The sequence below is a fragment of the Typopeltis vanoorti genome, chromosome 24, assembly GCF_054136105.1.
Source record: "Typopeltis vanoorti isolate ZY-2024b chromosome 24, IOZ_Tvanoo_1.0, whole genome shotgun sequence".
NCBI lineage: Eukaryota > Metazoa > Arthropoda > Arachnida > Uropygi > Thelyphonidae > Typopeltis > Typopeltis vanoorti.
In genome coordinates, this window is record NC_143572.1 from 33,680,904 (window position 1) to 33,693,318 (window position 12,415).

The 12,415-nt window shown below is 34.4% G+C and overlaps 1 protein-coding gene across 3 annotated transcripts in view; it reads right to left on the bottom strand.

The window, feature by feature from the left end:
• LOC150093092 (fibronectin type-III domain-containing protein 3A-like) overlaps positions 1-12,415 on the bottom strand; it is a 557,362-nt gene that overhangs the window by 211,663 nt on the left and 333,284 nt on the right. For all 3 annotated transcript variants that reach the window (XM_090414067.1, XM_090414066.1, XM_090414069.1), the window contains one exon: positions 9,540-9,699. In XM_090414067.1, coding sequence (XP_090270193.1) covers positions 9,540-9,699 — 160 coding nt within the window. The remainder of the gene's footprint in view (positions 1-9,539; positions 9,700-12,415) is intronic.

Genomic DNA, 12,415 nt, shown 5'->3' on the forward strand with positions numbered 1-12,415 from the left:
GTCAACACTATAAAAGAAGAATTTAAACACAATCCCACAACAAGCTTTCAAAAAAATTTCCATCTTCCTTTTTATGTTTTATTGCTATAGCCTGAAACAACTACAATCAAAGTATCTGCATAAACCAAACTGATTTCGAAAGAGCTGAAAGCAAGAAATTTTCATCCTGTCCAAATGGCAGTTGTTCTCTCTGGCCCTGTGCATCCCAAAGCTACCAGTTGTTACTTTGGCAGAAGCAAGTGTTGATAAAATGTTTCTAGATAAACAACATTTAATGTCCATTTTAATTTTTCACCAGAAAGAGATCAGAAGAATCTTGTTCCAAACTAGACAACAAAAAATTCTCGTTGTCATAATGGAATTTCTCCAATTGTTCTGAAGGTTTGTGGTGCAGAGTTGATTCCTGTGTTCTATCTTTATTCTCTTTTTATTCTTTTCAGTTCCAGTGGGATCCCTCTTGTAACATGGAAATTAACCCAACTCATTCCTAAGAAGGAACATTATCTTTACTATCATATTATCCAATTTTTCTTACTTCAGTTTTTTTTAAAGTGAAGGAGAAACCAGTAACACTCATCTTATATGTTACCTGGAAACTGTTAATTAATAAATGACCACCAGTATGGATGTTTCCACTGTTGATATCAGGATCTTCTTCTTGCTTATGTTACCTGCCTTTGGACAAATGTTATGTTATTCCCAGAACATCAACTGGAATCCTAAATTCAGATCCCCAAATCATTCTTCAATGTTCTGATAATGATTTTAATTTCAATAAACATAAAACATTCTACTATGGCCAAAATTGAAATATAAACAGTAAAACTCAATCCTGGCTTATTTCTTGCAAAAAAATAACCTTTTCTTCCAGTCATACTTTTAACAACACCTAAATTATCTGGACAAGAAGGAAGTCCTGGGATAACTCTCACCTCCAATCTTAATTGGCATAAATGTATTATAAATATCATTTTCTCAACATAGAAGAAATAAGTCTTTCTTTTTGGCTGATGCATTTACTTTACCTCTATTCAGATATCAATACTATACAACTGGTAATTCTGGTAGAAAGGCTTATATATTGGCTATTCATAATTATTAATATTCAGAAAATAACAACAAATACTAATTATTAATTATAATAACTTTAATTAATATTTTTCTCTATTTTGGCAATGTTACAATGTGATCATCAGGGATCAAAAAACAATGATATGTGGATGCAGGCACTAACACTGGGCAAATGAGGCTGAAGGAACCGAAGTTGGGCCTAAAGCCCCCCCCCCCCCTCAACAGTGGGCTAAATTGGGTAGTCTTGGCCATTGGGCTGAAGATTGGATGGCACTGATTTACCCTCATACAAATTCATCAAACATTTAGCCAAAGTGCTCACACAACATACTGGCACACACACACACACACACACACACACACACACACACACACACACACACACACACACACACACACACACACACACACACACACACACACACACACACAAAATTCAGCACACTTTAAAAGCTAGTATATAAAACGTCACATTCCTACACTTGAAGTAGAAAAAGTAGAAAACTACATTTGAAGTAGAAAAAGCCATCAAAGGCTTGAAATGTGGAAAGGCAGCAGGAGTAGGTGATATTCGACCAGAAATGCTGAAGTATGGTGGTATAAGAGTCTTACAGTGGCTGCACTGCATAATTCAGAAAGCCTGGACAGAGGGACGAATTCCCGATGATTGGAGTAGAGCTCTCATAGTACCCATATATAAAAAGGGAAATAAAACTGCATGTGGGAATTACAGATGTATTTCTCTACTGAGTGTTCCTGGCAAGATCTATGCAAGTATACTTGAGAAACGTTTGAGAAGAATTGTGGAAGAAAAGCTTGGTGAAGAACAAGCTGGATTCAGGCCAAATAGAGGCTGTCAGGATCAGATCTTCACTTTACGACAAATAGTCGAGAAAGCATGGGAATATAATAAAGATCTGTATTTAAGATTTGTCGATTTGGAAAAGGCATATGACAAGGTGCCAAGAGAGAAGCTATTCAATACGCTGCAGTTATATGGTGTCAATGGGGCATTATATCAAGCAATACTTAGTCTTTATTTGAGTTGTAAGTCAGCAGTTAGAATTGAAGGAAGTACAGGAAGATGGTTTAATGTTAAATCTGGTGTGAGACAAGGATGTACATTATCCCCTCTGTTATTCATTATCTATATGGATCACATTGTGAAAGAAAGTGGTATTAAACATGATATCAAAATTGGAGATGTTAATGTCAGCTCTTTGCTTTATGCAGATGATGTTATACTTCTAAATAAATCCGCTACAAGTCTGCAAGATTCTCTGACTAAATTGAATAGCTGTTGTAATAGATATGGTATGAAGGTTAGCAATAAAAAGACAAAGACAATGAAAATAGGCAGAATCATTGAAAATGTCAACTGTGTTGTGAATGGAGAACCTGTGGAACAAGTAAAACATTTCAGCTATTTAGGCACGATTTTTACTGAAGATGGAAAAATTATATATAGAAATAGACAACAGAATCAGCAAAGCTGGTATGGTGGGAAGTCAGTTGAATAAATTCATATGGAATAAGAGAGAAATTAGTCGGAACGCTAAATTAGCTGTATACAAGACAGCGTTCAAACCAGTTTTAACTTATGGATCTGAGAGTTGGGTCAGAAGTAAAACACTTGACCAAAGACTAGAGACCACAGATATGAGAGTCCTGAGAAAGATTATAGGCATGACCAGATGGCATCAATGGCAATATCATATTAAAAACGAGGATATTAGGAAAGAACTTGACATTGTCAGCATCCAGGAATGCTTTAGCAGAGCTAATCTCAGGTGGTATGGTCACTTAAACAGAATGGGTGAGGAAAGATTAGCAAAACAAGTGTTCTCTGCCAGGTTGGCAGCAAAACGACCCAGAGGAAGACCAAGATATAGGCGGATTGATACGGTACAAAGTGCCTTAGACGATAGAAATATAAGATCTGATAATGTTGGAGTCTTGACAAGTAACACACTGATTTGGAGGAAAATTGTAGATAGGAAATTAATAATGATGTAATTTTTTTCATGTAGTACTATCATATCCTGTACACCCCTTGAGGGTACATGGCAGGAATTTGATGATGATGACACTCCTACACACTGGCGTAATAGTCTGTTTTGATGTCTCTTCTCTATTTACTAATTTCCTACTTAAAGACATCTTAGATCTCATCAAAGCTATATTTCCTACCAATATCTCAGCCCTGTTTCAGTTCACTATGAACTCTGGCTATTTCGTTTGGCAAGGAAAATTTTACAAACAAATAGCAGGAACAGCCATAGGTTCTCCCACTTTCTCTACCCCTGGCCAACTTCTTCATGGAAACCTTTGAAGATAGATCCCTAGCATTTTCTGTTTAGAAAATCTATAAATACTGGTATATATGTTCACCAGGAGTCACCCTAGCTGTCCCAACAATATGGAATTATAAAAACCTAATATAAGAGGGCAAAATTAATCAGTTATGAAAGCAGTCCCTAAGTACTGAACTTAACCATATTCTAAACACTTTCTTAGGATACAATACTCACAATATCCAAATAAGATTAATACCCTGTAACCTCAATCCCCCTCCTTTCTTCCTTCAGAGTAGAGATTACATAAAATCTATCACCATTCCATTTATCTGGGGCACATCTGAAAAATTAACAAAAATCCTAAGGAAATACAACCATACAGACCACATAAAACATTGGCATCCCTTTTCTGCTCCACCAAAGACCAGCCACATTCCCTAGACATACTAGGCCTCTTGCAGTTGCAAAACTGTCCTACTATGGCCAAACAGGCAGGAGGACAGCCAATATCAGAATTTCTGAATACAAGGACTACAACTGGTTCCACCATTACAGCCACTCTGAACTTGCAGACAAAGCTTTGGACACTCAAAGGATATGCTGTAAGAAGGCCACTCTATTTCACTGAAACAAATACAAATGCGAGAGGATATTCCTCAAATCTGCCTCAACGCTGAGAAACTTTCCAAACCTCAACAAATTTGGGTGCATGAAACTGCCCCAATGATTTGGAATGCACTCATCCTCAGATCTTCAGCCCACTGGCCAAGACTATCCAATTTAGCCAAATAAAGGACACCATTTAGGACTCTAGGCCCAACTTTTGTTGCCTTTCTCCAGACTTTACTTCAAAATTATCAGGGTGGTCTGAAAAGTTCTCAGCCTCGACAACAGATGCCAACATTATCGGCAAGATAATGTTGGATCAGACCACCCTCGTACTTGTTGACTGAATAGAGAAAAGTACAAATGAAGCTGATCAATAACATGACCCATCTAATTCACTCTATTCTCTTTCATCCAAATGCTCAGTTGCTACTGTTTTCATTTTCTACAAATATTTTCAAGATCAATATTCATGAGAAATGGTCTCAGCAATCCTCTACCCCAGCTCTGCTCAAAATGTATTAAAACAAGTGCCATAATTATTCACTCTTTTCCAGTTCAATAGCAAGCATAAGAAAATAATTCTTCTCACCATCCTCACATGGTATTCATTCCTTCTATAGCTAATTTTTGAAAACTCTCTTCAACATTTTCTAAAGAGTACATGTTAACAAGTTTCCTTTTTTTTTCTCAACTTTCTGACCATTCAACATGGCATAAAATGTATAACAAGTTGATTGAACAACCTCTCGAATATGGAATTACCATAAAAAATGTCATCCATTCAATGGGTTCTCTGGAAAAAAAAAATTAACTTTTAAGCTGAAGCATGAATGCTGAATCAGGTTCAATATGCGTGTACGTGAGCGTGCACATGCACCGTTTAGTAAAGTCAAGTTTTCTTCCTGTTCTGAATGCTTGTACTTTCTTGCCTTCAAACTGTGTAGCTCTCTGAATTATCAGGTAGTCAGGATGGGATCTTTGTAAAAATTGAAGAAATTGGAAGTGATCATCACTTAGTTTTAAGTAAGTGAAAATGAATATCACATTGAAAATAATAATATATAAGAAAGTTTTAAAAATAATTAAAGCTAAGCAGCTTTTAGAGTTAAGCTGTAGACTTAACTATACAAACATTCTTCAAGAAAAAATGACAGTTCAAAAACAAGAATCAAACCTTGCAATCTCAGTGGCAAACTCTGAAGAAAACATGACTGATTTATCTAGTGAGGCATGTGGTGAAGGTGACTGTAAGGATAGAAAAATAAGAACACTATGGTGGACACAAGTTAAAGAAGCAGTCCTGGAAAAGAGGAAACTGTGAAATTTACTAGCAAATAAGCGAGCAGAAAAGAATTAAAAGAATACAGAGAAAAATGTAAGACAGCTAAGCTATGTGTAAAAGGAACTAAACAAAAGTCGTGGGTAGACTTCAGCAAAAATATAGAAGGCAAATATCATAAAGGTGGCAAAATGTTTTGGAGGATATTGTAAAAAAGTTTACAAATAGGAAAGAGTACTCTAAAGGAATCAAGGATGATATAGGTGACATGAAAACTGAAGGTGTTCTAGATGTCTGGAGTATTTACTTTGAAAGACAGTTAAATGAAACAGGCAGTGACAAAACAGGAGTAGAAAATCTTCAAATGGAATGCAATCAGGAGTAGATCATTTATGACCAGAAATGCTTAAACATGGAGATATAAACATTTTGTAACATTGTTATTATCGAAGAAGAAGAAAGAGAACTACAAAAAACACTGAAACTGTTAAATGAGGAAGGAAAGAGATTTGGACTTGTTATGAACTTTGAAAAAACAAAGACAATGGCATTTGGTGAGAAGAACATGAAACAAACGATACAAGTGGATGGAATTGATATAGAAAATGTAGAACAATTCACATATTTGGGAAGTAAAATGATATATGATTTGGACTGGAAAAAAGAAATAAAGATCAAGATTGCAAAGGGAAGAACAAATCTGAAGGCCATGGATAACATCTGGAAAAGTAAAGTGATCAGCCTGCAAACAAAACTAAGAGTGCTGGAAACTTGCATCTTTAGCAGTGTACTGTACAGATCTGAAACGTGGGTGATAAATAAGGAATCAAGAAAGAGAATTTTGGCATTTGAAAGAACTTGTTACAAGAAGATTCTAAGAATAGGATGGGTACAAAAAATTATAAATGAAGAGCTTTATCGGAAGATACAACCAAAGAAGAAGAATCTAATGTAGAAGATTAAAACGAAAGCTGCAATTATTTGAACACATATGCAGAATGAGTGAGGATTGGAAGATAAAGACATTCATGTTTGGTATTATGGATGGTGTAAACAGAAGAGGTAGACCATACAGAGAATGGGTGTACAGGAACTGTGACACTGTGCACTGAACAAAGAAAGGTGGAAGAAGATAGTGAAGGAGTCATCAGACACCAATCGGAAGTGAGCCCATGGTTTGTGATGATGATGAAGCAGCCTCATAATTCAGAAAGCCTGGATAGAATTACAGATGATTGGAGTAGAGCTCTCATAGTTTCCATCTTTTAAAGGGGGGGGGGGGGAAATGAGTGAGCGAAATTTCTCTACTAAAATGTTCCATATAAGAATTATTATTGCACAAGCACCTCCATGGAGTCCAAAGACAAATCGTGAGAGACTCAAGCTATCAACACAATATCTATCGTACCTTTCCTTGAAACCATCAACAGACAGAGCACTCAGGCAACCCATTCATTCACCACTCTCCAAGAGAAAAATCATAAGGTAGCTGGTCCATGTTGAAGATTTAAACAGCAGAGTAGGAAATGAATGCCAAACACACAGAAATGTTTTAGGAAAATTTGGAGAAAAGGGCCGAGCCAATAAATAATAACAGTAAATAGTTGTTGGTTTTCTGTTCAGCATAAAACCCAGTCATTACTGATACAATGTTCCAACATCAAGATGAGCAACAATTCACATGGAGATACCAGATACAAGAAAAGTGTCACTGATTGTTATTCTTGATAGCAATATTTTTAACTTAGAATTTTCCTCTAAATTAGTCTCTCAAGATAACTGATTCCAGATCACGACTACAATTTTGATTCTAAAGCACTTCTTACCACATCAATTCACCTAGATCTTGGTCTTCCTTTGTGTCTTCTTCCTGCCACACTGGCAACACTTGCTTTGCTAATCTTTTCTCTCCCATTCTGTTTGTGTGACCACTGGTGAATGCTAATAATACCCCTCTCCCCCTATCCATTCCCATTTTCTTCTCCTTCTTTGCCTTTTGCATTTTTTAAATTGCATTGTCAATTTTTTTTTTTTTTCATTTAGAGGCAAATGAATTACTAATAATTTACAGATGTGGTATTATATTATGTCTCCAATAAGTTACTAGGATGGAGCAAATTACACATTATCTTATAATCTCTAGACATGCATGTTTACCAGGGGCAAATATTCACATCCTCAGAATAGCAATATCACCAATATTATATTTTTGCATTTATTTCCATTAAAGACTCCCCTAATTGTTTCCTGGTTTTGCGTGATTCCTAACATTAAGCACAACATATTAATACTTCATGAAGAGGACACTTTTCGATGCGTATACATTGCGTTAATAGCCTATGTGTGCAGTCACAAATAATACACCTTTGAGCCCGTTGAACATATGGTGCATTGGGTCAAATTTTTAGCATTTTGGTGGTTTTAAACTGCCCAGAAGGCAAGGCAGGGTGAGTGCTGAGACAATAGCACCTAGACATCATTGGATATGATTGGTTATTGTGTCAACCAATCCAATTGAATGTTATTTGTCATGAGTTGCTGTTTTTGTTTTCTGAGTTTCATCTGTTTTACATGTGTGAAGCATGAACTAATGTGGTTAGGACACTCATATAGACAAGTAATTTTCTATAAATAATTTATAACTTTTTGCCATATTTACAATGGGAAACAGTGTTGACGATCTACCGAATATCCTGTTTTCTGCCAGAATTTTCTGGGATTGTATGATTATAGTTGAAGGAGTATGGAACTTGTGTATCAATAGATAAGAAAAACTAGTTATTTCAGCCTCTCTTTGGTTCAATCCAGAAAAATAATAATTTCCAAGTGATTATTTTTTCCAATTTCTGTGTATATTATGTGGCTGTATTTAAAAATCGTATCAAAATTCAAATTATCTGTGTATCATTCTAGTATTTGCCAATGACAATCTAATCCCACCACGAAGCTTAAACCCTTTGTGCTTCTCACATAAATACTGCATGTGAAGCATAGCTATTGTTCATTTGACCTTTATTCTTTCTATAAAGCATAAAGTTCCATTTGAAGTTATATATGTCATATATACATATTTTACATATGTCAAAGTTATCTATAATTAATTGCATTGGATCAATTAAGATGAGTGCTGATTTACTATGAACTCTTAAAACTTTCATGCATCAATAAAAATGCAATTATACGGTTAAACGTAAATGTTGTAGCTAGGGGTTGCATAAGCCACACGGCTGTCTGATTGAAATAGGCACGCAGCACCACTGATGTTCACATTTATGTTGGCCATAAAAAATTTATGAGAAGAGGGAAAAAGATTTCTTGGATTCGTTTTTATTCACAGAAATTAATGGATTTTTGTTTGCTATGCCTACTCTTATGAAAGGCCGGAATGAAAATTTCCCTGAATAGTGAAAAATCCCCCTCCCCAACATATATCATACTGCAGACACACATAGACAGTTACAGTCTATGTACTATATTTAATGACAATTATAATAATTAGACAACTGGAGTGAAAATGATCCTGCATAATGAAAAATAACTCCTCTCATACAGGCAAACAAAATGAATTATTATAGCACAAAACAGTATCTAATTAAATAAATTCTCCTAACAATCTATTTCAAATTTTTAGTTGCAGAAATTATATAGTCACTACTGTTCATAATGCAATCAACTGCTGCAGAAACCAACCAATTTATGAAAAGCAATTTTTCAAAAACAGATAAAGATTTATTATTATATATATAGCTTGAAATCAGAATGCATTTGATTTTCTATATCATTATCATAAAAGCTAATTTTACAAATAAAATTTAACTGAAAACATTCAAACTAACATGCAACATATATACATATACTTTGCACATATACATGCTATATATATATATACTTTCCCATATATACTGAAGACTTCGTAAAAATTGCACTCATCTGACCCAGAAGGGACATAATACACTGTCAAGCAAGTTCTAGCTTGAGTGAAACATGCACGATATACCGAATATGTCATAGTGACAAATATTATTGTTCATTATTAACATATATATTTAGCAAACACAGAATCATAATAAGGAGTTTATAAAAGTATGCACTTTTATAAATTTTATTTATAAAAATTTTTTAAAAATGTAAATTAAATTTTTTTTTAATTTTGGAAATGAAAATTTAAAAAAAAATTAATTTACATTTTTTAAAAATTTGTTCAAAAACTGCCGATGGGTTTTAGGCAAATCAACGTTTAGTATAGAAAAGCAATATAAATAACATTTAAAAAAAATACTTACAGATGATTCATCCTCCATCTGCAGTGTAAAATCATCATCATTAAGGTTTTTTTGCCATTCAACATGTAATTTGGTTATGAACTGCTCTTTTAAAATGGGAGAGAGGGGCTGTGTTGGAGTACTCCCAATTGTAGCAAAGCACACCACTTCACTATACTGACTATAAAATAATCAAAAGATGCTTCATAAAACTTATTCCACTACATGTTTTTCACATTCATTTGATAATCATTACTAAATTAATTACTAAACTAATTCCTACATTAGAACTTCCATGTCAGAAGCAAAGGTGAGCTTTACTGCTGGAAAGCCCTGTATTGATAGCATTTTCATCTTAAGACAGATCATAGAAAAAATGGTCAAAATGCAGGAAACACATCTGACTTTTGTGGACCTCAAAAAAGATCGATGATTCAGTTATCATTAGTGGATTCTTGGGATCAATAAGAAGAGAATGCGAGTGAAAAGATTAGCAATCTGATTAAGAGAATATAATATACAGAAGGCCTGAGATATTACTGACCATATTTAAGATCTAGCTTACAGTGTCAGCAGATTGAGACATGTCATGTAGAACTATGGGAACTGAGATTGGGAACAACATCACCCATTCAAACCTTTCTCCACCAACCACCTAATATTCTATCTTTTTAAAATTAACCTATAGGAAGCCTATAAACATCAGCCAATTTCCTCATTGTCAAATTATTGTTTACAATGACCTGGTGAAAAACAGGATCAAGATGACAATAATTTGACAAATTAACCTATATGAAACCTATAAACATCAGCCAATTTCCTCATTGTCAAATTATTGTTTACAATGACCTGGTGAAAAACAGGATCAAGATGACAATAATTTGACAATGAGGAAATTGGCTGATGTTTATAGGTTTCATATAGGTTAATTTTACAAAGACAGAATATTTGGTGGTTGGTGGAGAAAGGTTTATAATGCTTCATGACTGGGGTTCCCATAAAAAAAGAGATTTCCTGAAAGGCTAATTTTTGCTGACAGGAGTAAGTAAGTAAAAATAACTATCTATTCTACTACTTTTAATAAGTATAGACATTCTCTATTGAACAGTTTCTTGTACTCTCTCTTTTTGCAAGTGATAATATCTTAACTTACACCTTCACTTTAAAAAATAATAGTTTTCAGATATGTAGGACTATCATGGTTTCTATCTTGATTATTCAGAAAACTGATTTCTGTATCACCTTTTTCAAAATTTCTCCAGAGACTCAAGTTTTACTAATTTTTACTTGTCTTACAGCATAGTAAAACGACATACAATCCTTGTACATACTTTAATGTGCAAATTTTAATATCATTGGTAAATTCTATTCTTTCACAAAAGGGACAACAAAGATTGATTATTTCAATGGGAAAATAGTTTATATATATTTATTTTGAACTACAATATGGTATTATTAGCTATACTTTTAGTTGTTGTACATCTCGCAAATATTAACTATCAGGAGTCCTTACATACAAGATTCAGAATGAACACACTTCTTTTTAACATCTGATTTCTCTTCTCTATATCCCAGAACACAGCTGTCCCAAAACAGAAAATAAATTTACAAAGTTTAAGCTTATGCATGCACAATGGTCTACTTCCTTTTGGGGTAGAGTCAATGGTTACAGCTTCTAAGAAGACTGACTTGCTCAACAGCCTCTTGCAGTTAAGCCAACCTCACCTTTTCAAGGTATAGCCTGTTTTCACAAATGGTCCTATGTCAACTCTGGTGAGTATTGCCTGCCAAAACATATATCTTTCTATAACTAAGATGAAAAGCCAAATGGCTATTTTTTCTGGTGAAGTTAATTAAATTAAGGGGATAAAAATCCCTTATTATTTTACAGCCAGTATGCTCTTAGATCATAGTTTTTGATCTTAGAGTTTTGCATACTGGCTGTAAAATAATAAGGGATTTTTATCCCCTTAATTTTATATATCTTTCTAGTTGAAGGAAATGCCAACTAGATTATAGGTGATAGATATGTGAAGACTCCTAAGATGATTATGTAAACAGTGATAGATACCCCCTAGTCAACAGATTATTGTCCAGTGAAACACTACCTTGCTTACTGGAGGTTTGAAATGGTGGATACATGTTTGGTCCATGGAGCAAACTTTCCAGCTTTACCTATGTTACAGATATACTGTGGGTGACAGAATAGGGGCTGAGAAGTAGACTGTAAGAATCTAAGCCTCCCCTATTCAAGATTACAATAGTAAAGCAGATCTATAAGAGTGTTGCTAGATAGAACTTTATATGATAGAACCTGACAGTAACACTGAAGAGGCACTGAGACTAGTTAGTGATCACTTACTCTCTCTCACACACCAACCCACACACACACAAGACTGGAAGTAGACTGTAGTACTCGGACCTGATTTTGTATGGTATCGAACAGGAAAACTGGATGTGTCTAGTAATGACTGATAGCCTGCACAATGTTCATTCTAACAGTGAGTAATTTCCTCTATAGTTCATCAAAAAGAAACCAACCTATACACTGTTACACTTTAAGATTGCAGAAAATCACTTTCTCATGGAAAATGCTAATTCCACCACCACCACTAACAACAACAAAAGTCCCTTCTTTGGATACAATTAAAATATCATTTGGACATAAAATTAAGAGCATAGTCAGTCTTTTTTAAATCAAACATAACATTTAAAAAATCAGTACTACTTTAAAAAAACCACAAAAATAAATAACTAATAAACTGACTGATATTGTTTAACCAATTGTATTGCTCCATGGGTCAGGCAATGATTTCAATAAAATCAGAACAAACATGTCAAACAAGACAGGTGTTTCGATTGCGACTCCAGATTTTTTTTTATTGGAAATTCTCATG